General features: G+C 46.5%; 1 protein-coding gene across 5 annotated transcripts in view; it reads left to right on the forward strand.

Moving 5' to 3' along the window:
• The window catches only part of LOC106579653 (lethal(3)malignant brain tumor-like protein 4), a 132,489-nt gene that overhangs the window by 68,185 nt on the left and 40,821 nt on the right, over positions 1–23,483 (forward strand). For all 5 annotated transcript variants that reach the window (XM_014159770.3, XM_014159775.3, XM_014159773.3 and 2 more), the window contains exon 17: positions 16,961–17,028. In XM_014159770.3, the coding sequence (XP_014015245.2) occupies positions 16,961–17,028 (68 nt within the window). The remainder of the gene's footprint in view (positions 1–16,960; positions 17,029–23,483) is intronic.

Here is a 23,483-nt window from a genome sequence, read left to right on the forward strand (position 1 = left end):
TGGTTCTCCTGTTGTTAGGTCTAGGGCTAGACTGGTTCTCCTGGTGTTAGGGCTAGACTGGTTCTCCTGGTGTTAGGGCTAGACAGGGTCTCCTGGTGTTAGGGCTAGACAGGGTCTCCTGGTGTTAGGGCTAGACTGGGTCTCCTGGTGTTAGGGCTAGACAGGGTCTCCTGGTGTTAGGACTAGACAGGGTCTCCTGGTGTTAGGGCTAGACAGGGTCTCCTGGTGTTAGGGTTAGACAGGGTCTCCTGGTGTTAGGGTTAGACAGGGTCTCCTGGTGTTAGGGTTAGACAGGGTCTCCTGGTGTTAGGGCTAGACAGGGTCTCCTGGTGTTAGGGCTAGACTGGGTCTCCTGGTGTTAGGGCTAGACAGGTTCTCCTGGTGTTAGGGCTAGACAGGTTCTCCTGGTGTTAGGGCTAGACAGGGTCTCCTGGTGTTAGGACTAGACAGGGTCTCCTGGTGTTAGGGCTAGACAGGGTCTCCTGGTGTTAGGGATAGACAGGGTCTCCTGGTGTTAGGACTAGACAGGGTCTCCTGGTGTTAGGGCTAGACAGGGTCTCCTGGTGTTAGGGCTAGACAGGGTCTCCTGGTGTTAGGGCTAGACAGGGTCTCCTGGTGTTAGGGCTAGACAGGGTCTCCTGGTGTTAGGGCTAGACAGGGTCTCCTGGTGTTAGGGCTAGACAGGGTCTCCTGGTGTTAGGGCTAGACTGGTTCTCCTGGTGTTAGGGCTAGACAGGGTCTCCTGGTGTTAGGGCTAGACTGGTTCTCCTGTTGGGGTTAGGGCTAGACTGGTTCTCCTGTTGGGGTTAGGGCTAGACTGGTTCTCCTGTTGGGGTTAGGGCTAGACTGGTTCTCCTGTTGGGGTTAGGGCTAGACTGGTTCTCCTGTTGGGGTTAGGGCTAGACTGGTTCTCCTGTTGGGGTTAGGGCTAGACTGGTTCTCCTGTTGGGGTTAGGGCTAGACTGGTTCTCCTGTTGGTGTTAGGGTTAGACAGGGTCTCCTGGTGTTAGGGCTAGACAGGGTCTCCTGGTGTTAGGGTTAGACAGGGTCTCCTGGTGTTAGGGCTAGACAGGTTCTCCTGGTGTTAGGGCTAGACAGGGTCTCCTGGTGTTAGGGCTAGACAGGTTCTCCTGGTGTTAGGGCTAGACAGGGTCTCCTGGTGTTAGGGCTAGACAGGGTCTCCTGGTGTTAGGGCTAGACAGGGTCTCCTGGTGTTAGGGCTAGACAGGGTCTCCTGGTGTTAGGGCTAGACAGGGTCTCCTGGTGTTAGGGCTAGACAGGGTCTCCTGGTGTTAGGGCTAGACAGGGTCTCCTGGTGTTAGGGTTAGACAGGGTCTCCTGGTGTTAGGGCTAGACAGGGTCTCCTGGTGTTAGGGTTAGGGCTAGACAGGGTCTTCTGGTGTTAGGGCTAGACAGGTTCTCCTGGTGTTAGGGTTAGGGCTAGACAGGGTCTCCTGGTGTTAGGGTTAGACTGGTTCTCCTGGTGTTAGGGCTAGACAGGTTCTCCTGGTGTTAGGGCTAGACAGGTTCTCCTGGTGTTAGGGCTAGACAGGGTCTCCTGGTGTTAGGGCTAGACTGGTTCTCCTGGTGTTAGGGCTAGACAGGTTCTCCTGGTTTTAGGGCTAGACAGGTTCTCCTGGTGTTAGGGCTAGACAGGTTCTCCTGGTGTTAGGGCTAGACAGGTTCTCCTGGTGTTAGGGCTAGACAGGGTCTCCTGGTGTTAGGGCTAGACTGGTTCTCCTGGTGTTAGGGCTAGACAGGTTCTCCTGGTTTTAGGGCTAGACAGGTTCTCCTGGTGTTAGGGCTAGACAGGTTCTCCTGGTGTTAGGGCTAGACAGGTTCTCCTGGTGTTAGGGCTAGACAGGTTCTCCTGGTGTTAGGGCTAGACAGGTTCTCCTGGTGTTAGGGCTAGACAGGTTCTCCTGGTGTTAGGGCTAGACAGGTTCTCCTGGTGTTAGGGCTAGACAGGTTCTCCTGGTGTTAGGGCTAGACAGGTTCTCCTGGTGTTAGGGCTAGACAGGTTCTCCTGGTGTTAGGGCTAGACTGGTTCTCCTGGTGTTAGGGTTAGACAGGTTCTCCTGTTAGGGTTAGACAGGTTCTCCTGGTGTTAGGGCTAGACAGGTTCTCCTGGTGTTAGGGCTAGGGCTAGACAGGTTCTCCTGGTGTTAGGTCTAGGGCTAGACAGGTTCTCCTGGTGTTAGGTCTAGGGCTAGACAGGTTCTCCTGGTGTTAGGTCTAGGGCTAGACAGGTTCTCCTGTTGTTAGGTCTAGGGCTAGACAGGTTCTCCTGTTGTTAGGTCTAGGGCTAGACAGGTTCTCCTGTTGTTAGGTCTAGGGCTAGACAGGTTCTCCTGTTGTTAGGGCTAGACAGGTTCTCCTGTTGTTAGGTCTAGGGCTAGACAGGTTCTCCTGTTGTTAGGTCTAGGGCTAGACAGGTTCTCCTGTTGTTAGGGCTAGGGCTAGACAGGTTCTCCTGGTGTTAGGTCTAGGGCTAGACAGGTTCTCCTGTTGTTAGGTCTAGGGCTAGACAGGTTCTCCTGTTGTTAGGTCTAGGGCTAGACTGGTTCTCCTGGTGTTAGGGCTAGACAGGGTCTCCTGGTGTTAGGGCTAGGCAGGGTCTCCTGGTGTTAGGGCTAGACAGGGTCTCCTGGTGTTAGGGCTAGACAGGGTCTCCTGGTGTTAGGGCTAGACAGGGTCTCCTGGTGTTAGGGCTAGACAGGGTCTCCTGGTGTTAGGGCTAGACTGGGTCTCCTGGTGTTAGGGCTAGACTGGTTCTCCTGTTGGGGTTAGGGCTAGACTGGTTCTCCTGTTGGGGTTAGGGCTAGACTGGTTCTCCTGTTGGGGTTAGGGCTAGACTGGTTCTCCTGTTGGGGTTAGGGCTAGACTGGTTCTCCTGTTGGGGTTAGGGCTAGACTGGTTCTCCTGTTGGTGTTAGGGTTAGACTGGTTCTCCTGTTGGTGTTAGGGTTAGACTGGTTCTCCTGTTGTTAGGGCTAGACAGGTTCTCCTGTTGTTAGGTCTAGGGCTAGACAGGTTCTCCTGTTGTTAGGTCTAGGGCTAGACAGGTTCTCCTGTTGTTAGGTCTAGGGCTAGACAGGTTCTCCTGTTGTTAGGTCTAGGGCTAGACTGGTTCTCCTGGTGTTAGGGCTAGACAGGGTCTCCTGGTGTTAGGGCTAGACAGGGTCTCCTGGTGTTAGGGCTAGACAGGGTCTCCTGGTGTTAGGGCTAGACAGGGTCTCCTGGTGTTAGGGCTAGACAGGGTCTCCTGGTGTTAGGGCTAGACAGGGTCTCCTGGTGTTAGGGCTAGACAGGGTCTCCTGGTGTTAGGGCTAGACAGGGTCTCCTGGTGTTAGGGCTAGACTGGGTCTCCTGGTGTTAGGGCTAGACTGGTTCTCCTGGTGTTAGGGCTAGACTGGTTCTCCTGTTGGGGTTAGGGCTAGACTGGTTCTCCTGTTGGGGTTAGGGCTAGACTGGTTCTCCTGTTGGGGTTAGGGCTAGACTGGTTCTCCTGTTGGTGTTAGGGTTAGACAGGGTCTCCTGGTGTTAGGGCTAGACAGGGTCTCCTGGTGTTAGGGCTAGACAGGGTCTCCTGGTGTTAGGGTTAGACAGGGTCTCCTGGTGTTAGGGCTAGACAGGGTCTCCTGGTGTTAGGGCTAGACAGGGTCTCCTGGTGTTAGGGCTAGACAGGGTCTCCTGGTGTTAGGACTAGACAGGGTCTCCTGGTGTTAGGGCTAGACAGGGTCTCCTGGTGTTAGGGCTAGACAGGGTCTCCTGGTGTTAGGGCTAGACAGGGTCTCCTGGTGTTAGGGCTAGACAGGGTCTCCTGGTGTTAGGGCTAGACAGGGTCTCCTGGTGTTAGGGCTAGACAGGGTCTCCTGGTGTTAGGGCTAGACAGGGTCTCCTGGTGTTAGGGTTAGACAGGTTCTCCTGTTAGGGCTAGACTGGTTCTCCTGGTGTTAGGGTTAGACAGGTTCTCCTGTTAGGGTTAGACAGGTTCTCCTGGTGTTAGGGCTAGACAGGTTCTCCTGTTGTTAGGGCTAGGGCTAGACAGGTTCTCCTGTTGTTAGGTCTAGGGCTAGACTGGTTCTCCTGTTGTTAGGTCTAGGGCTAGACAGGTTCTCCTGTTGTTAGGTCTAGGGCTAGACAGGTTCTCCTGTTGTTAGGTCTAGGGCTAGACAGGTTCTCCTGTTGTTAGGTCTAGGGCTAGACAGGTTCTCCTGTTAGGGTTAGACAGGTTCTCCTGGTGTTAGGGCTAGACAGGTTCTCCTGTTGTTAGGGCTAGGGCTAGACAGGTTCTCCTGGTGTTAGGTCTAGGGCTAGACAGGTTCTCCTGTTGTTAGGTCTAGGGCTAGACAGGTTCTCCTGTTGTTAGGTCTAGGGCTAGACAGGTTCTCCTGTTGTTAGGGCTAGACAGGTTCTCCTGTTGTTAGGGCTAGGGCTAGACAGGTTCTCCTGTTGTTAGGTCTAGGGCTAGACAGGTTCTCCTGTTGTTAGGTCTAGGGCTAGACAGGTTCTCCTGTTGTTAGGGCTAGACAGGTTCTCCTGTTGTTAGGTCTAGGGCTAGACAGGTTCTCCTGGTGTTAGGTCTAGGGCTAGACAGGTTCTCCTGTTGTTAGGTCTAGGGCTAGACTGGTTCTCCTGGTGTTAGGGCTAGACAGGGTCTCCTGGTGTTAGGGCTAGACAGGGTCTCCTGGTGTTAGGGCTAGACAGGGTCTCCTGGTGTTAGGGCTAGACAGGGTCTCCTGGTGTTAGGGCTAGACAGGGTCTCCTGGTGTTAGGGCTAGACTGGGTCTCCTGGTGTTAGGGCTAGACTGGGTCTCCTGGTGTTAGGGCTAGACTGGTTCTCCTGGTGTTAGGGCTAGACTGGTTCTCCTGTTGGGGTTAGGGCTAGACTGGTTCTCCTGTTGGGGTTAGGGCTAGACAGGTTCTCCTGTTGTTAGGTCTAGGGCTAGACAGGTTCTCCTGTTGTTAGGTCTAGGGCTAGACAGGTTCTCCTGTTGTTAGGTCTAGGGCTAGACAGGTTCTCCTGTTGTTAGGTCTAGGGCTAGACAGGTTCTCCTGTTGTTAGGTCTAGGGCTAGACAGGTTCTCCTGGTGTTAGGTCTAGGGCTAGACAGGTTCTCCTGGTGTTAGGTCTAGGGCTAGACAGGTTCTCCTGTTGTTAGGTCTAGGGCTAGACAGGTTCTCCTGGTGTTAGGGCTAGACAGGTTCTCCTGGTGTTAGGGCTAGACAGGGTCTCCTGGTGTTAGGGATAGACAGGGTCTCCTGGTGTTAGGGCTAGACAGGTTCTCCTGGTGTTAGGGCTAGACAGGGTCTCCTGGTGTTAGGGCTAGACAGGGTCTCCTGGTGTTAGGGCTAGACTGGGTCTCCTGGTGTTAGGGCTAGACTGGTTCTCCTGGTGTTAGGGCTAGACAGGGTCTCCTGGTGTTAGGGCTAGACTGGGTCTCCTGGTGTTAGGGCTAGACAGGGTCTCCTGGTGTTAGGGTTAGGGATAGACAGGGTCTCCTGGTGTTAGGACTAGACAGGGTCTCCTGGTGTTAGGGCTAGACAGGGTCTCCTGGTGTTAGGGTTAGACAGGGTCTCCTGGTGTTAGGGCTAGACAGGTTCTCCTGGTGTTAGGGCTAGACTGGTTCTCCTGGTGTTAGGGCTAGACAGGGTCTCCTGGTGTTAGGGATAGACAGGTTCTCCTGGTGTTAGGGCTAGACTGGTTCTCCTGGTGTTAGGACTAGACAGGGTCTCCTGGTGTTAGGGCTAGACAGGGTCTCCTGGTGTTAGGGCTAGACAGGGTCTCCTGGTGTTAGGGTTAGACAGGGTCTCCTGGTGTTAGGGCTAGACAGGGTCTCCTGGTGTTAGGGCTAGACAGGGTCTCCTGGTGTTAGGGCTAGACAGGGTCTCCTGGTGTTAGGGCTAGACAGGGTCTCCTGGTGTTAGGGTTAGACAGGTTCTCCTGTTAGGGCTAGACTGGTTCTCCTGGTGTTAGGGTTATACAGGTTCTCCTGTTAGGGTTAGACAGGTTCTCCTGGTGTTAGGGTTAGACAGGTTCTCCTGTTAGGGTTAGACAGGTTCTCCTGGTGTTAGGGCTAGACAGGTTCTCCTGGTGTTAGGGTTAGACAGGTTCTCCTGGTGTTAGGGCTAGACTGGTTCTCCTGGTGTTAGGGTTAGACAGGTTCTCCTGTTAGGGTTAGACAGGTTCTCCTGGTGTTAGGGCTAGACAGGTTCTCCTGTTGTTAGGTCTAGGGCTAGACAGGTTCTCCTGTTGTTAGGGCTAGACAGGTTCTCCTGTTGTTAGGTCTAGGGCTAGACAGGTTCTCCTGTTGTTAGGTCTAGGGCTAGACAGGTTCTCCTGTTGTTAGGGCTAGACAGGTTCTCCTGTTGTTAGGTCTAGGGCTAGACAGGTTCTCCTGGTGTTAGGTCTAGGGCTAGACAGGTTCTCCTGTTGTTAGGTCTAGGGCTAGACAGGTTCTCCTGTTGTTAGGTCTAGGGCTAGACAGGTTCTCCTGTTGTTAGGGCTAGACAGGTTCTCCTGTTGTTAGGTCTAGGGCTAGACAGGTTCTCCTGTTGTTAGGGCTAGACAGGTTCTCCTGTTGTTAGGTCTAGGGCTAGACAGGTTCTCCTGGTGTTAGGTCTAGGGCTAGACAGGTTCTCCTGTTGTTAGGTCTAGGGCTAGACAGGTTCTCCTGTTGTTAGGTCTAGGGCTAGACAGGTTCTCCTGGTGTTAGGGCTAGACAGGTTCTCCTGTTGTTAGGTCTAGGGCTAGACTGGTTCTCCTGTTGTTAGGTCTAGGGCTAGACAGGTTCTCCTGTTGTTAGGTCTAGGGCTAGACAGGTTCTCCTGGTGTTAGGGCTAGACAGGTTCTCCTGTTGTTAGGTCTAGGGCTAGACAGGGTCTCCTGGTGTTAGGGCTAGACAGGGTCTCCTGGTGTTAGGGCTAGACTGGTTCTCCTGGTGTTAGGGCTAGACAGGGTCTCCTGGTGTTAGGGCTAGACAGGGTCTCCTGGTGTTAGGGCTAGACAGGGTCTCCTGGTGTTAGGGCTAGACAGGGTCTCCTGGTGTTAGGACTAGACAGGGTCTCCTGGTGTTAGGGCTAGACAGGGTCTCCTGGTGTTAGGGCTAGACAGGGTCTCCTGGTGTTAGGGCTAGACAGGTTCTCCTGGTGTTAGGGTTAGACAGGGTCTCCTGGTGTTAGGGCTAGACTGGTTCTCCTGGTGTTAGGGCTAGACAGGGTCTCCTGGTGTTAGGGCTAGACTGGGTCTCCTGGTGTTAGGGCTAGACAGGGTCTCCTGGTGTTAGGGCTAGACTGGTTCTCCTGGTGTTAGGGCTAGACAGGTTCTCCTGGTGTTAGGGCTAGACTGGGTCTCCTGGTGTTAGGGCTAGACTGGTTCTCCTGTTGGGGTTAGGGCTAGACTGGTTCTCCTGTTGGGGTTAGGGCTAGACTGGTTCTCCTGTTGGGGTTAGGGCTAGACTGGTTCTCCTGTTGGGGTTAGGGCTAGACTGGTTCTCCTGTTGGTGTTAGGGCTAGACAGGGTCTCCTGGTGTTAGGGCTAGACAGGGTCTCCTGGTGTTAGGGCTAGACAGGGTCTCCTGGTGTTAGGGTTAGACAGGGTCTCCTGGTGTTAGGGCTAGACAGGGTCTCCTGGTGTTAGGACTAGACAGGGTCTCCTGGTGTTAGGACTAGACAGGGTCTCCTGGTGTTAGGACTAGACAGGGTCTCCTGGTGTTAGGACTAGACAGGGTCTCCTGGTGTTAGGGCTAGACAGGGTCTCCTGGTGTTAGGGATAGACAGGGTCTCCTGGTGTTAGGGCTAGACAGGGTCTCCTGGTGTTAGGGCTAGACAGGGTCTCCTGGTGTTAGGGCTAGACAGGGTCTCCTGGTGTTAGGGCTAGACAGGGTCTCCTGGTGTTAGGACTAGACAGGGTCTCCTGGTGTTAGGGCTAGACAGGGTCTCCTGGTGTTAGGGCTAGACAGGGTCTCCTGGTGTTAGGGCTAGACAGGGTCTCCTGGTGTTAGGGCTAGACAGGGTCTCCTGGTGTTAGGGCTAGACAGGGTCTCCTGGTGTTAGGGCTAGACTGGTTCTCCTGGTGTTAGGGCTAGACAGGTTCTTCTGGTGTTAGGGCTAGACAGGGTCTCCTGGTGTTAGGGCTAGACAGGGTCTCCTGGTGTTAGGGCTAGACAGGTTCTCCTGGTGTTAGGGTTAGGGCTAGACAGGTTCTCCTGGTGTTAGGGTTAGACAGGTTCTCCTGGTGTTAGGGCTAGACAGGGTCTCCTGGTGTTAGGGCTAGACAGGTTCTCCTGTTAGGGCTAGACTGGTTCTCCTGGTGTTAGGGTTAGACAGGTTCTCCTGTTAGGGCTAGACTGGTTCTCCTGGTGTTAGGGCTAGACAGGTTCTCCTGTTAGGGCTAGACTGGTTCTCCTGGTGTTAGGGCTAGACTGGTTCTCCTGGTGTTAGGGCTAGACTGGTTCTCCTGGTGTTCGGAGGAGGAACTGATGGTTAACCCTTTGTGAAAGATTACCAAATGCCTTGAAGATTATGCAGGTTTCCTGTTAAATAAAAAAGAGCGGTGCCTAAGCCAAAAATTAGGAACAGTTACCTGACAACAATTGTGGCTGATCCGGCTGTATTTTACAGAAATGCATTGGAGTTTGTTATGTAAGACATCTGTATCAATATTTCCTGATCTGGCATCCATCCCTCCCTCGTGATGCAGTAAAAATAAAATCCCAGTATGCCTTTATTCTGCAACAATGCAGCAGTGATATTTTCGCTCCTCTCTCTCTTATTCTGACCATAATCTGTTTGAGAAAAAGGCATAGAAATTACTACTTTTTTTTATGCACAGCTTCACTTTCTATAGGATTCATGGATCGTTCCACGGAATGAGTGCCTTTTACGTCCCTTTTAACATGTTAAGTAGAAATGTGCACAAATGTAATTTTAAAAGCCTGTTATTTTAAATTAAGTGGCCTTTTAATATAGACCACATGGAGAATTCAATAAATCAGATTCATTTAGCATTTTGACGTGTCCCTCTGTGTACCCTCTGTGATTTCTAGGAAGATTTTTACCCACTTCAGCTCCAAAACGTCTCCAAGTTTTCACCATCATTGTAAAGCCCAAGTTATGTTGTTGCTTTGACAGTCATTTCTGAAGATGATTCTGTATTTAATGTGATGAGTGATTCATTTATGTCTGTGCCTCATTTTAAGGTCAAAACTTTTACGTGAACTGAACTCTTGTTTTAATGTGGTCTAACTAGTCCTTTAAAAAAAACAAAAAATTCAAAAGAAACATTGAAAATGTAATAGTCAACCCATAGTGTAAAAGTATTTTTCTGGTGTTTTGTAACCCTAACCCATAGATAGACAGGCTAGAAATGTTTTAGCAATTAAATTTTTTTTATGAAGCTCGCATTCAATTGCCCCTCCCTGTTGCACACAACAAGCTTCCATTCGCCCGGTCACAACAGGATTTATGGCTGATTCATGATTTCATCTTAAACTCTGTTAGGGTCAGCCCCATTTGCTCTTATTTGGCACTTAATGGGCACTTACTATAGTCTTTTTATTTAACATCTTGATGGGATTTTCTACTTTTTTTGAACATATGCTATTTATGACAGAGTGTACAAATTAGGTGAAATCAAATGTTTTTTGTTGTTGTTTTTTTTACCAAGTTACACTTCTCAAAAGGTACAGACTTGGTAGAACCACCCTCATTCACCCATTTGTTTACATTTAAAAAAGGAATATATAATGAATCCTTGATTAGTTTCCTGGGCCGTCCTACCCCCTTGCCCTCTTTTCGTCTCATTAATCGTTCAATGTTTGTCGACTCAACTTTAAATTGGGGAGAAGAGACTCCTCGAGAGTTTTAAGTAATGAACTTGATGCTCTTTGAGCTGATTTGCGTATTATGAAACATCAACAAACTATTCCTCTGGGATGGTGTTGGCTCAACTTGGCTGATCCTCAAGGTTATTTCAGTCTCTGGCCAGTCTTGGAAATACTGACATTTCTTCCATGGGAACTGCCTTCAGTGCCTCGATTTCAGGCTCAATTCAAAAGCACAGCTGCTACTGTACATGATGTATTTACTGTACCTGTCAAAAGTTTGGACACAACTACTCATTCAAGGGTTTTTCTTTATTTTTACTATTTTCTACATTGTAGAATAATACTGAAGACATCAAAACTATGAAATAACACATATGGAATCATGTAGTAACCAGAAAAGTGTTTACCTTGATGACGGCCTTGATGACGGCTTTGCACACTCTTGGCATTCTCTCAACCAGCCTCATGAGGAATGCTTTTCGAACATTCTTGAAGGAGTTCCCACATATGCTGAGCACTTGTTGGCTGCTTTTCCTTCACTTTGCCGTCCAACTCATCCCAAACCGTCTCAATTGGGTTGAAGTCTGGTGATTGTGGAAGCCAGGTCATCTGATGCAGCACTCCATCACTCTCCTTGGTCAAATAGCCCTTACATAGCCTGGAGGTATGTTTTGGGTCATTATCCTGTTGAAAACTTATGATAGTCCCACTAAGCGCAAACCAGATGGGATGGTGTGTCGCTGCAGAATGCTGTGGTAGCCATACTGGTTAAGTGTTTCCTTGAATTCTAAATAAATCACTGACGGTGTCACCAGCAAAGCAACCCCACACCATCACACCTCCTCCTCCATGCTTCACGGTGGGAACCACACATGCGGAGATCATCCGTTCACCTGCCCTGCATCTCACAAAGACACGGCGGTTGGAATCAAAAATCTCAAATTTGGACTCATCAGATGAAAGGACAGATATCCACCGGTCTAATGTCCATTGCCCCGTGCTTATTGGCCCAAGCAAGTCTCTTCTTATTGGTGTCCTTTTAGTAGTGGTTTCTTTGCAGCAATTTGACCATGAAGTCCTGATTCACACAGTCTACTCTGAACAGTTGATGTTGAGCTGTGTCTGTTACTTGAACTCTGTGAAGCATTTATTTGGGCTGCAATTTCTGAGGCTGGTAACTCTAGTGATCTTATCCTCTGCAGCAGAGGTAACTCTGGGTCTTCTTTCCTGTGGCGGTCCTCAAGAGAGCCAGTTTCATCATAGTGCTTGATGGTTTTTGTGACTGCACTTGAAGTAACGTTCGAAGTTCTTGAAATTTTCTGTGTTGACTGACCTTCATGTCTTAAAGTAATGATGGACTGTTGTTTCTCTTTGCTTATTTGAGCTGTTCTTGCCATAATATGGACTAGGTCTTTTACCACATAGAGCTGTCTTCTGTATACCACCCTACCTTGTCACAACACAACTGATTGGCTCAAACGGATTAAGAAGGAAAAAAAATCCACAAATTAACTTTTAACAAGGCACACCTGTTGATTGAAATGCATTCCAGTTGACTCCTTCATGAAGCTGGTTGAGAGAATGCCAAGAGTGTGCAAAGCTGTCATCAATGCAAAGGGTGGCTACTTTGAAGAATCTCAAATATAAAATATATTTTGATTTGTTTAACACTTTTCTGGTTACTACATGATTCCATGTTATTTTTCATAATGTTCATGTCTTCACTATTATTCTACAATTGTAGAAAAAACCTTGAATGAGTAGGTGTGTCCAAACCTTTTACTGGTACTGTATATAGTGTTGTAGTCTGAAGTAGTCTTGTCTCATACCTGTACTGCAGGGGTCACCAATCATTCCTCAGTCAAGATCAGTTTGAGTCCAAAAGCAAGCCGAATCAAGTGCACCTAGCGCCAACAGTGCTAAATAAGTAAGCAAGGCTTTATCGTTGTGTTTTTTTTAATAGAAATTATGGAGATAGAATGCGTTCGACCGGTTTGGTGACCACTGCTGTACTGTATGTGCTTTAGCCAACTCTTCTTTCAGAGCATTTCATGTCATACTGCACACTGACTACAAAACATTTGTACGGGATATTTTGAAAGTCAGGCCATTCTCAAAGAATATAACACAAAGTATATGGCCTTTCTGCACTAGCCTGACTACCCAAGCCATATCGCTCTGGCCAAACGCCACAGCCACTTGCGTTTTTATTTATTTTCCACAATGAGTCTGGATTTTCTTTCCTCCCCAATGTCTTGTAGAATGCGAACACATTCTGACTGGTCCCACAAACCGATGGGTTGGGCCAGAGCCGGCCTACACGAATCATGAATTAAGACATTGGCTTTGATACTCTGATTGGTTAGAGACGATCCAATCACAACGACCCTCATTTTGGCATTAGCACAAATGACTTCCAGGACAACAGATTTCAGACTAAATGTATGGAGCGATCGATATTGCAGCGGAATTAAATGCAGGATGAGTCGTCATGCAATTTCTGCACATTAATTGGCCAACTCAAAATGTTATTTCTTACTGTGGGAATTTAAGGTTATGCCGCTCTAAAATCTTTTGGGATTAAGTAACCAATTCAAAAGGTTAAATATTTTCACTATCTCACTTTATTATTGAAGACGTAAGTCCCACACTAGAAGTACAATACTGTAGTCTGAAGGTCTGAATTAAAATGGTTTCAGTGGTTCTCAGTAGTTTGCGCTGCATATTTTTACCATTCCAACAATTCTTGTTCACATCATTTCTGAAAATTATCTACTCTCAAACAGCAGGGTTTAACATTTCCTTTTCTGTGTGAGATGACATTTGCAGTAGATTTGATTGGGGATTCAGGTGTGGTCTCTGTCTGCTTCTAGATCTGTCAATATCCTCTTGTAGAAGTAACGTCATCCAGGAAGAATGGCAGAGGCTCAGTATAATCTCCTTTAAATCACTGTCTGACAGAAGATGACAATGAGGGAACTTCTCTGAAGTGGGGCAGCCGGGTGTTATGCCTTTTGGAGGATACGCATTGAAAGTTATGCTACCGTAGATTTACTAAGACAGACATTCCTATTTAAGTCAATGTCATTATGTGTATATAGCCATGTCCTTTCTAGTTATGCTACTGTGATGCGGCCCTCTAATCTCAATTGCTCCACCAGATATATTCAGGCCAGGCATCATGTATTCATTCAACTGCCTCTGAGCATGTAATAGAAGACGTTTCGCAGCTAAATTACAAGATGAGAGAATTTGCAGTAGCCGTAACTTTTTGAAAGCGTGCACCTGTATGATGTGTTGCTGTAGTTTGTCCACAGACACCTTGGTCCAGGTCTTTCTCGTTGAGAAAACAGTCCCACTTTAAACCAAGTCCATCTTATAAAGGCTTAATAAGCACTACGTAAAGGCTTCATAAGCACTACGTAAATGCCAACAGTATGCAAAGCTGTTGTCAAGGCAAAGGGTGGGTACGTTGAAGAATCTGAAATATAAAATGTATTTTGATTTAACACTTTTTTTTGTTTACTGCGTGATTCCATATGTTATTTCATAGTTTTGATGTATTCACTATTATCCTACAGTGTAGAAAACAGTAAAAATAATGAAGAAACCCTTGAATGAGTAGGTGTGTCTAAACTTTTGACTGGTACTGTAAGTATTCAGACCCTTTACTCAGTACTTTGTTGAAGCACCTTTCGCAGCGAACACAGCCTCAAGTCTTCTTGGGTATGACGCTACAAGCTTAGCACACCTGTATTTGGGGAATTTCTCCCATTCTTCTCTGCAGATCCTCTCAAGCTCTGCTTGGTTGGATGGGGAGTGTCACTGCACAGCTATTTTCAGGTCTCTCCAGAGATGTTCGATCGGGTTCAAGACCGTGCTCTGGCTGGGCCACTCGAGGACATTCAGAGACACTCATGTGTTGTCTTTGCTGTGTGCTTAGGGTTGTTGTCCTGTTGGAAGATGAACCTTTGCCCCAGTCTGAGATACTAAGTGCTCTGGAGCAGGTTTCATCAATCTCCCTGTACTTTGCTCTTATCTTTCCCTCGATCCTGACTAGTCTCCCAGTCTCTTCCACTGAAAAACATCTCCACAGCATGATGCTGCCACCACCAGGCTTTGCCATAGGTATGGTGCCAGATTTCCTCCAGACGTGATGCTTGGCATTCAGGCCAAAGAGTTCAATCTTGATTTTATCAGACCAGAGAATCTTGTTACTCATGGTCTGAGTCTTTAGGTGCCTTTTGGCAAACTCCAGGTGGGCTGTCATGTGCCTTTTACTAAGGAGTGGCTTCCGTCTGGCCACTCTTCCAAAGAAGGCCTGATTAGTGGAGTGCTGCAGAAATGGTTCTCCTTCTGGAAGGTTCTCCCATCACAGAGGAACTCTGGAGCTTTTTCGGGTTCTTGGTCACCTCCCTGACCAAGGCCCTTCTCTCCTGATTGCTCAGTTTGGCCAGGTGGCCAGCTCTAGGAAAAGTCTTTGTGGCTCCAAACTATTCCATTTAATAATGATGGAGGCCACTGTGTTCTTGGGGACTATCAATGCTTCAGAAATGTTTTGGTACCCTTCCCCAGATCTTTGTCTCAACACAATCCTGTCTCGGAGCTCTACGGACAATTCCTTCGACCTCATGGCTTGGTTTTTGCTCATACATTCACTGTCAACTATGTACACAGGTGTATGCCTTTCAAAATCATGTCCAATCAATTGATTTTACCACAGGTGGACTCCAATCAAGTTGTAGAAACATCTCAACGATGATCAATGGAGACAGGATGCACGTGAACTCAGTTTCAAGTCTCATAGCAAAGGGTCTAAAATATATTTGTAATTTTTTATAAATTTGCCAAAAAATCTTAACCTATTTTCGCTTTGTCATTATGGGGTATTGTGTGTAGATTGAGGATTCTTTTTGTATTTAATCCATTTTAGAATAAGGCTGTAACGTAGCAGTGTAGGAAAACGTAGTGTTCTGAATTCTTTCCGAATGCACTGTATAGCCAAGTTATCGTTACGCATTGTGTACTGTTGAAGTTTACATTTAAAATTCGTTTTTCAATCACTCCACAAATTTCTTGTTAACAAACTATATAGTTTTGACAAGTCGGTTAGGACATCTACTTTGTGCCTGACACAAGTCATTTTTCCAACAATTTTTTACAGACAGATTATTTCACTTATAATTCACTGTATCACAATTCCAGTGGGTCAGAAGTTTACACACACTAAGTTGACTGTGCCTTTTAAACAGCTTGGAAAATTCCAGAAAATGATGTCATGGCTTTAGAAGCTTCTGATAAACTATGTCAATTAGACTGAGTCAATTGGAGGTGTACCTGTGGATGTATTTCAAGGCCTACCTTCAAACTCGGTGCTTCTTTGCTTGACATCATCGGAAAATCAAAAGCAATCAGCCAAGACCTCAGAAAAAGTATTGTAGACCTCCACAAGTCTGGTTCAACGCCTGAAGGTACCACGTTCACAATGAGCACTATTCACAGACCTATCATTACTCTGACCTCAGCACCAGACACAGATGTTTTTCCTCTGTCAAGAGAACATTGCCCATTGATGTACAGAAGTTTGTAAGATGGTACAATGGTGTTAATGCTATAAAGCCATTGTACTTTTATAGTGGGATGTCTTGTTATATGATGGTGAAATACTTTGATGTAAGCCATCCCAGGTTTATAAGAGGAGGTGACATCGTACGTAAACAATAACAAAGAGAGTCATTCTGGCAGTACTCCTTAGACCAGTGGTCAAGTCGATCGCGATTGTCAATCTCCAAGGTATTCCTAGTCGATCGCCAAACATTTCTGTAAAAAACCCAACGATAAAGCCTTGTGTTCCTATTTTATTTTATTAGTCTCGGGCTGTTGGTGGTAGGTGGTAGGTGCAGCCAATTCAGCTGCCCTGCAAACTGTTGCCATTTCATGTGTCTGAAGGTACAAACTCTGCCTTCCCGGTGGGCCTGGAGAGGAAATGAAGTGCACTATGCCGACAGCTGGCCAATCAGATGGCTCAGATGACCGAGTCTGCAGTAACGTAGCAGGCATTAAAGAAAGCTACAATAAAGTTGATACTGTGAGATTTTAAAACATTTAAAACCATGACTAGAGAGAGACTGTCAACAAATGCAGCAAAGAGCTGCTGTTTTTATGAGTTCATGTTTAAGTTCTTACTCAGCACTGTCAACACTTTGTATCCAACACTTTTATAAACCATAAAATGCACTTTCCTCCTATTTCCACTCAGAGCTACAACAAGCACTGCAGCAGTAATGAATTAGTAGGAAAGTGTATCTATAGGCTTGTGTTGTTGTTATTATTACCGTTTGGGTCTTTTTTAATATCGAGGAACATTTCACTTTCTCTGTTCATCGGAGTAATAACATTCATTTGTGCATGAGGCAGAAATAATGCAGTGCTACTCTAGTTTTGCCATCAGCTGGAAGACGGTGTCCCTTATTGGTCAGTGTCAGTGGAAAGGGAGAGTGGAGGGATGTTGAGAGACCCTCAGTCTGCTGCTCTCTCCCTCCACTGAGACTGACCATCAGATGCAGGCACCATCAGCCCAGGAAAATAAAAAGCTAATTATTTAAATGTATGCACACTCAGCTGTGCCTCACAAATAATACAACAAGGGCTCTATTACTGGTGTGATCATATAGCCTATCTCAAATTTTGAAATATAATTCATTTTTTAATTCCCAAACAATGCATTGACAAGTAAATTCCAGCAAAGCCAGTATGCTGTGATAATGTATTGGACCTATAGCTTACTGCTCAAACATCATTGTTACAGTACTGTTTTTAATTGGTTAGTGTTGCACAGGCTTCCCTTTTTGAAGTCGTGTTAATAAAAAATCAGAGCGGTAGATCTAGGCATGCATTTTGACTCAGAAAATGTTGGTGACCACTGCCTTAGACACTATGGATCCTAATGGGCTAAACAAGGATTTTTCACTGTCCTCATTCTATAATGTTGTTGCCTTGATTTTTGGGGGTCTCTATCTCTCCAGATTCGCAGACACCCAAATATCATCCATGTATATTTTGACATGGCCTATTGATTAACCAGACACACTATTTACATTCTCTCTCTCTCTCTCTCTCTCTCTCTCTCTAGACTCACAACTAAATATCTGCGAGTCAAAGAAGAGGATGAAGAGATTGACTTGAATAGCATGATTGAAGGTAAGGCATGATTTGACCATTTCCAGCTTTCTCCTCCTCATTGAGTGGGCTGAGTTTCAATTGAAACAGCTGGGGTAGATGGTTGACAGGTTGTCGTTAATTGGTATTAGTGATGTGCTGTCATCATTTGGATGCGTTCGCTGGCTCTCTGGAGTATTGTATGTTCATATGATGCAAAACGCGTCATAGCGGTCGTATTTCTGCTTGTACGAGGAATAGCTCAGATACACATGAAAACGTGTTACCCACAGACACACACACTTAATCCTGTGCTCTGTTATACCACTGGACGGGGTCAGAATGCCCTTTTTTAAAGTTCAGTCTCATCACCAAAAGCGATTCAGCAGGGTGACCGGTTTTAATTGTCTAAGCAGCTTGCCGGCTGCATAGCATCTGACAGGTAGTTGCTCTCTACGAAGATGGCTTGTTTTGCCAACAAGCAATATACATCACTGGAGGGAGACCCAATTTGACTTGAGGTATTAGATGTCAGTCACGGTTGTTACGGGGCAATTTCTCTGTGAAATTGGTCGTTTTCATGTAGCAAGGCAGTATTAGCCATGAGTCACTGGATCACCTGACCCCGCAATCACTCATTTTGATTACTGTGAGCACAGGTGTAATTGAGTTCAAGAGTGGTTCAAAACCTAAAGTAAAACGCAAATCTTTAGATACAGGGCATTCGGAAAGTATTCCGATCCCTTGACTTGTTCCACATTTTGTTTCTAAAATGGATTAAATTGTTTTTATTCCCCCTCATCAATCTACACACAATACCCCATAATGACGAAGCAAAAACAGGTTTTTATAATCTTTTGCAAATTGATAAATTATAAAACTGAAATATCACATTGACATAAGTATTCAGACCCGTTACTCGGTACTTTGTTGAAGCACCTTTGGCAGCGATTACAGCCTTGAGTCTTCTTGGGTATGACGCTACAAGCCTGGCACACCTGTATTTGGGGAGTTTCTCACATTCTTCTCTGCAAATCCTCTCAAGCTCTGTCAGGTTGGATGGGGAGTGTCACTGCACAGCTATTTTCAGGACTCTTCAGAGCTGTTCGATCAGGTTCAAGTCCGGGCTCTGGCTGTGCCACTCAAGGACATTCAGAGTCTTGTCCCGAAGCCACCCCTGCGTTGTCTTGGCTGTGTGGTTAGGGTAGTTGTCCTGTTGGAAGGTGAACCTTCAACCCAGTCTGAGGTCCTGAGTGCTCTGGAGCAGGTTTTCATCAAGGATCTCTGTACTTTGCTCTGTTCATCTTTGCCTCCATCCTGACTAGTCTCTCAATCCTGACAATTCCTTCGATCTCATGGCTTGGTTTTTGCTCTGACATGCACTGTCATCTGTGGGACCTTTATATAGACAGGTATGTGCCTTTCCAAATCCTGTCCAATCAATTGAATGTACCATTGAATTGACCATTTGCAAAAATGTCTAAAAACCTGCTTTGTTATTATGGGGTATTGTGTGTATATTGATGAGGGGACATTTTTAGAATAAGGCTGTAACCTAATGAAATGTGGAAAAGGTCAAGGGGTCAGAATACTTTCCGAATGCACTGTAGGTTTTTCTTTTCACTACTCAGCAATTTTGAGGCCCAACAACATCTAGATTCCTTCATCTGTTCGGATAACTTCATTGATTGTTATGAATTGGTGGGTGGTTTCCATGGCAACCAGAGCCTCCGTCCCATTTTGAATCGCAGTCAGCAGGAGAGAAGTGAGGGAGGGGGACACAGGGAGGGTTAGTGCACGTGTGCCTTTTATTCATTAAGCTGTCAGTTTCTACCAAGGAAAAAGAAACACGGCGTCGCATGAATGGAGCTCTTTTCGGGCCGAGTGCATTTCTCCTACGGCCTATCGGAGTGCGATACTAATTTTAGCTCCCGCGACAGCAGCTCTTCCTGTGAGGATGATAAGAGGAGGGGAAAGAGCTCTAGGTGTGACGACAGAACGCATTACTGCCACGGCCGGAGCAGCTGCCAGCCAGACCTCACACACACACACAACACACAGAGAGCCTAACACACACATACAGTAAACACACACACTTTCACACAAACCACACTCGCCTTACCTCCAGGCCACAAGGCCCCAATTGCTACTGCCATGGGTTTGTTCTCTGCTGCCTCACCGAACTGAGCGAACTGATCCTTACTCTACTGTGGAGGATTGATTCTGGGGCCTGGATTTCATTTAGTACATTCTGTACTGACAGTGTGATAAGATGGTGAGAGATCACCACACAAAGAGAAATGAAACTGAAGAACACGCAGGAATCTCATACTTCTCACTCCCTGCAGCAGAAATTCCCATTCTTGTCAGTCGTTTCCTCTTTTGTTTTGTGGGACTTTTTTATTTTTCCCTCCAGTAACTGTAGGATGGCAAGTTGTCACAACAGAATAGACTTGCCCGGTCACCCCACCCTTGGACTCTCTCATAGATGAAATCCCTTCTGAAAGGGTCAGATGTGACACAGTGACAGGTGTGAAGGTAGTGTTTGGTTGGTGTTAGGACTGCTTCAGTCGCTTTGATTCAGCCGTGGCTAGAGACAGAGAACGGGAGAGAGTGATGTGTGGTGGAGCCCCGCCCGTCGCCACCGGCAGATGACAGGTGACAGACCGCAGAGGGCACGTAGATGCAGATCCTCACCTCTCTCTGTTCTCCTCTCCTCACCTCCCTCCATTCTCCTCACCTCCCTCCGTTCTCCTCATCTCTCCTCCTCACCTCTCTCCTCACCTCCCTCCTCTCCTCTTCTCCTCACCTCTCTACGTTCTCCTCTCCTCACCTCCCTCCGTTCTCCTCATCTCTCTCCTCACCTCTCTCCGTTCGTCTCTCCTCACCTCTCTCCGTCGCTCTCCTCACCTCTCTCCTCCTCTCCTCACCTCTCTCCCCTCTCCTCACCTCCCTCCTCTCCTCTTCTCCTCACCTCTCTCCGTTCTCCTCTCCTCACCTCCCTCCTCTCTTCTCCTCATCTCTCTCCTCACGTCTCTCCTCCTCACGTCTCTCCTCCTCACCTCTCTCCTCCTCACCTCTCTCCTCCTCTCCTCACCTCCCTCCTCTCCTCTTCTCCTCACCTCTCTCCGTTCTCCTCTCCTCACCTCCCTCCTCTCCTCTTCTCCTCACCTCTCTCCTCACCTCTCTTTGCTCTCCTCTCCTCATCTCTCTCCGTTCTCCTCTCCTCTCCTCACCTCTCTCCTCTCCTTTCTCCTCTATCTTGCTGGTACAGGAAGAGGCAGTCCATCCTGGGCCTTGGTCCACATTTTGACCTATTTGTAGTTATTATTTTGGGAGGATTTTTTTTCTCTCCTAACAATACAAAACAGACGCATACAAACGACAGCAAACAGGCAAACGCAACCATCAACGACATCACACCTGCCCAGACCCACCTGCTCACAACCCCATCTCCAGCACCCGCGTCACTCTCCGCCACATGGCCTCAAACTGCACTGTTTTGTTTCTCTCCGTCGCCCACGCACTTTCAACATTTAGATAATAAAGCATTTGACCTTTCCATTGTGTTAACGATGGAGGATTGATTGAGTTTCAGTCAAGTATACGTTTTTTTTCAAGATGCTTGACGAGAAAAGAATCATCCAACCCATCAGGTATCTCAATGCCCCTCATGCCATGTCTAAAAATAAATGTACATTGTAATACTTCTGACAGCCAACTTTCTAACCTATAACCTTTGGACTATAGCATTCCCAGAAAGCATGGATTAATGAGTCGTTGTTAGTTTTACACTTAAGACATGAGTCTACCATTGTGCTGTAGAATTTGTGGATTTTTGTCTCTTGTATAATACATTTTATGCATTAGCTTCTACTGGATTAAGTGTATATTTTCATTAACTGTAATTTCATTAGTTATGCGCCATGATTCCTTCCATCTTGTGCCAATATCAGTTCTTTTAAAGTCTTGGTTCCCATAGTTTATATTTTAGCATGCCAGTTGGGTAGTTTTGTATAGCTTACCGATCGCATGGATATCGTTTTCTTACTCAAATAGAATTCCCTCAAGATTGCTCTGATGTCCAAAAGATTACAAATCAACATTTTGTAATATGAAACGTTTTTTAATTTGCATGTATTTGTACAAAGATTGTCCTATAAGATTGTGTTTTTAGGTGAGAGACACTGGTTCTTGTAGAGTATGTTCCATTTTCTTCCGTATTGTGTTTAGTGTTCTCAACTATGAAGTTGTTCATGTTCTTAGATTTATCTTTTGAAAATAGACGCATGAAAAGATTCTGGGGATGAGTATGCGCTTCTTCAATATGTACCCATTGTTCCTCAATAGTGCATTTAACTATATGTCACAAGTAAATGCCTTCCGATAGATCTGGAAAAGTTAAAACCACCTAGCGTTGAATGGCGGGAAACCGGTTACCTAGATTTACTGCCCAAAACCACTGTCTTTTCCCAGGATAAATAACTGCAGGGTGGGGAAAGAGCCCATCTGCATGATGAATCAATACTCAGGGTGGGGACAGACAGCCCATCTCAGTGTGGAACGCAGTTCAATGCATGTAGACCTATCATCTCATCATGGCAACTTTCTTTTTCTTGTGACAGGTAGGCCTTCATTTGCTGCAGCATAGCCTATGCTACAGTAATATAAAGACTGAATGCGCGTCTAATTTACCCATCACCATCTGGCTTTCAGGGGTCACCTTGTTGTTTTATTGTAAAGATTCTAATTGTTTTAAATGCAGCTGCAGAGTTTTTAAACAGCCTGTCACTCAAATATGTGTTGCTTTGAATCAGTGCGGCTCTGTATAGATTGAGGAGGGGAAAAAATGATTTCATCAATTTTAGTATAAGGCTGTAACGTAACAATGTGGAAAAATTCCAGTTGTCTGAATACTTTCAGAATGCACTGCATAGAATGCAGAATGCACTATGCAGTGCATTCTGAAAGTATTCAGACAACTGGACTTTTTCCACATTTTGTTACGTTACAGCCTTATACTAAAATTGATTAAATCATTTTTTCCCCTCAATCTATACACAATCCCCTATAATGACAAAGCGAAAACAGAAATACCTTATTTACATAGACTCTTTGCTATGAGACTTGAAATGGAGCTCAAGTGCATCCTGTTTCCATTGATCATCCTTGAGATGTTTCTACAAACTTGATTGGAGTCCACTTGTGGTAAATTCAATTGATTGGACATGATTTGGAAAGGCACACACCTGTCTATATAAGGTCCCACAGTTGACAGTGCATGACAGAGCAAAACCAAGGCATGAGGTCGAAGGAATTGTCGAGGCACAGATGCGGGGAAGGGTACCAAAACATGTCTGCAACATTGAAGGTCCCCAAGAACACAGTGGCCTCCATCATTCTTAAATGGAAGTTTAGAACCACCAAGACTGTTCCCAGAGCTGGCCAAACTGAGCAATCGGGGGAGAAGTGCCTTGGTTAGGGAGGTGACCAAGGCTCTGTAAGTTTCCTCTGTCGAGATGGGAGAACCTTCCAGAAGGACAACCATCTCTGCAGCATTCCACCAATCAGGCTTTTACGGTAGAATTGCCAGAAGGAAGCCACTCCTCAGTAAAAGGCACATGACAGCCCTCTTGGAGTTTGCCAAAAGGCACCTAAAGGACTCTGACCATGAGAAACAAGATTTTCTGGTCTGATGAAATCTAGATTGAACTCTTTGGCCTGAATGCCAAGTGTCACGCCTGGTGGAAACCTGGCACCATCCCTACGGGGAAGCATGATGGGGACAGCATCATGCTGTGGGGATGTTTTTCAGCGACAGGGACTGGGAGACTAGTCAGGCTCGAGGGAAAGATAAACATGGCAAAGTACAGAGAGATCCTTGATAAAACCTGCTCCAGAGCGCTCAGGACCTCTGTCTGGGGCGAAGGTTCACATTCCAACATGACAATGACCCTAAGCACACAGCCAAGACAAACCAGGAGTGCCAAGCTTGTAGCTTCATACCCAAGAAGACTCGAGGCTGTAATCGCTGCCAAAGGGGCTTCAACAAAGTACTGATTAAAGGGTCTGAATACTTATGCCACTGTGATTTTGTGTGTGTGTGTGTGTGTGTGTGTGTGTGTGTGTGTGTGTGTGTGTGTGCGCGCATGTTTTTTTTTCATACATATGCAAGCATTTCTACAAACCTGTTTTTGCTTTGTCGTTATGGGGTATTGTGTGTAGACTGATGAGGGGAAAAAACTATAACCCATTTTAGAATGAGACTGTAATGTAACAAAATGTACATGGTCTAGGGTTCTGAAAACTTTCTGAATGCACTGTATATACTGTAGCTAATTAATGATTGGTTATGCGTAATAAGCTTCTAACATAGGCTCTGTCTCTTGCGTAATACACAACCACCTGAGCTTCGCTGGCCTCTCCTTTAAAAATGCTCCTTAGCTCTTGGAATCCCATGCAGGAAAAGCTAGACTAGAATAGCTTGCTGGATATTA

Source organism: Salmo salar, chromosome 19 (genome assembly GCF_965601325.2).
Source record: "Salmo salar chromosome 19, fSalSal1, whole genome shotgun sequence".
Lineage (NCBI taxonomy): Eukaryota > Metazoa > Chordata > Actinopteri > Salmoniformes > Salmonidae > Salmo > Salmo salar.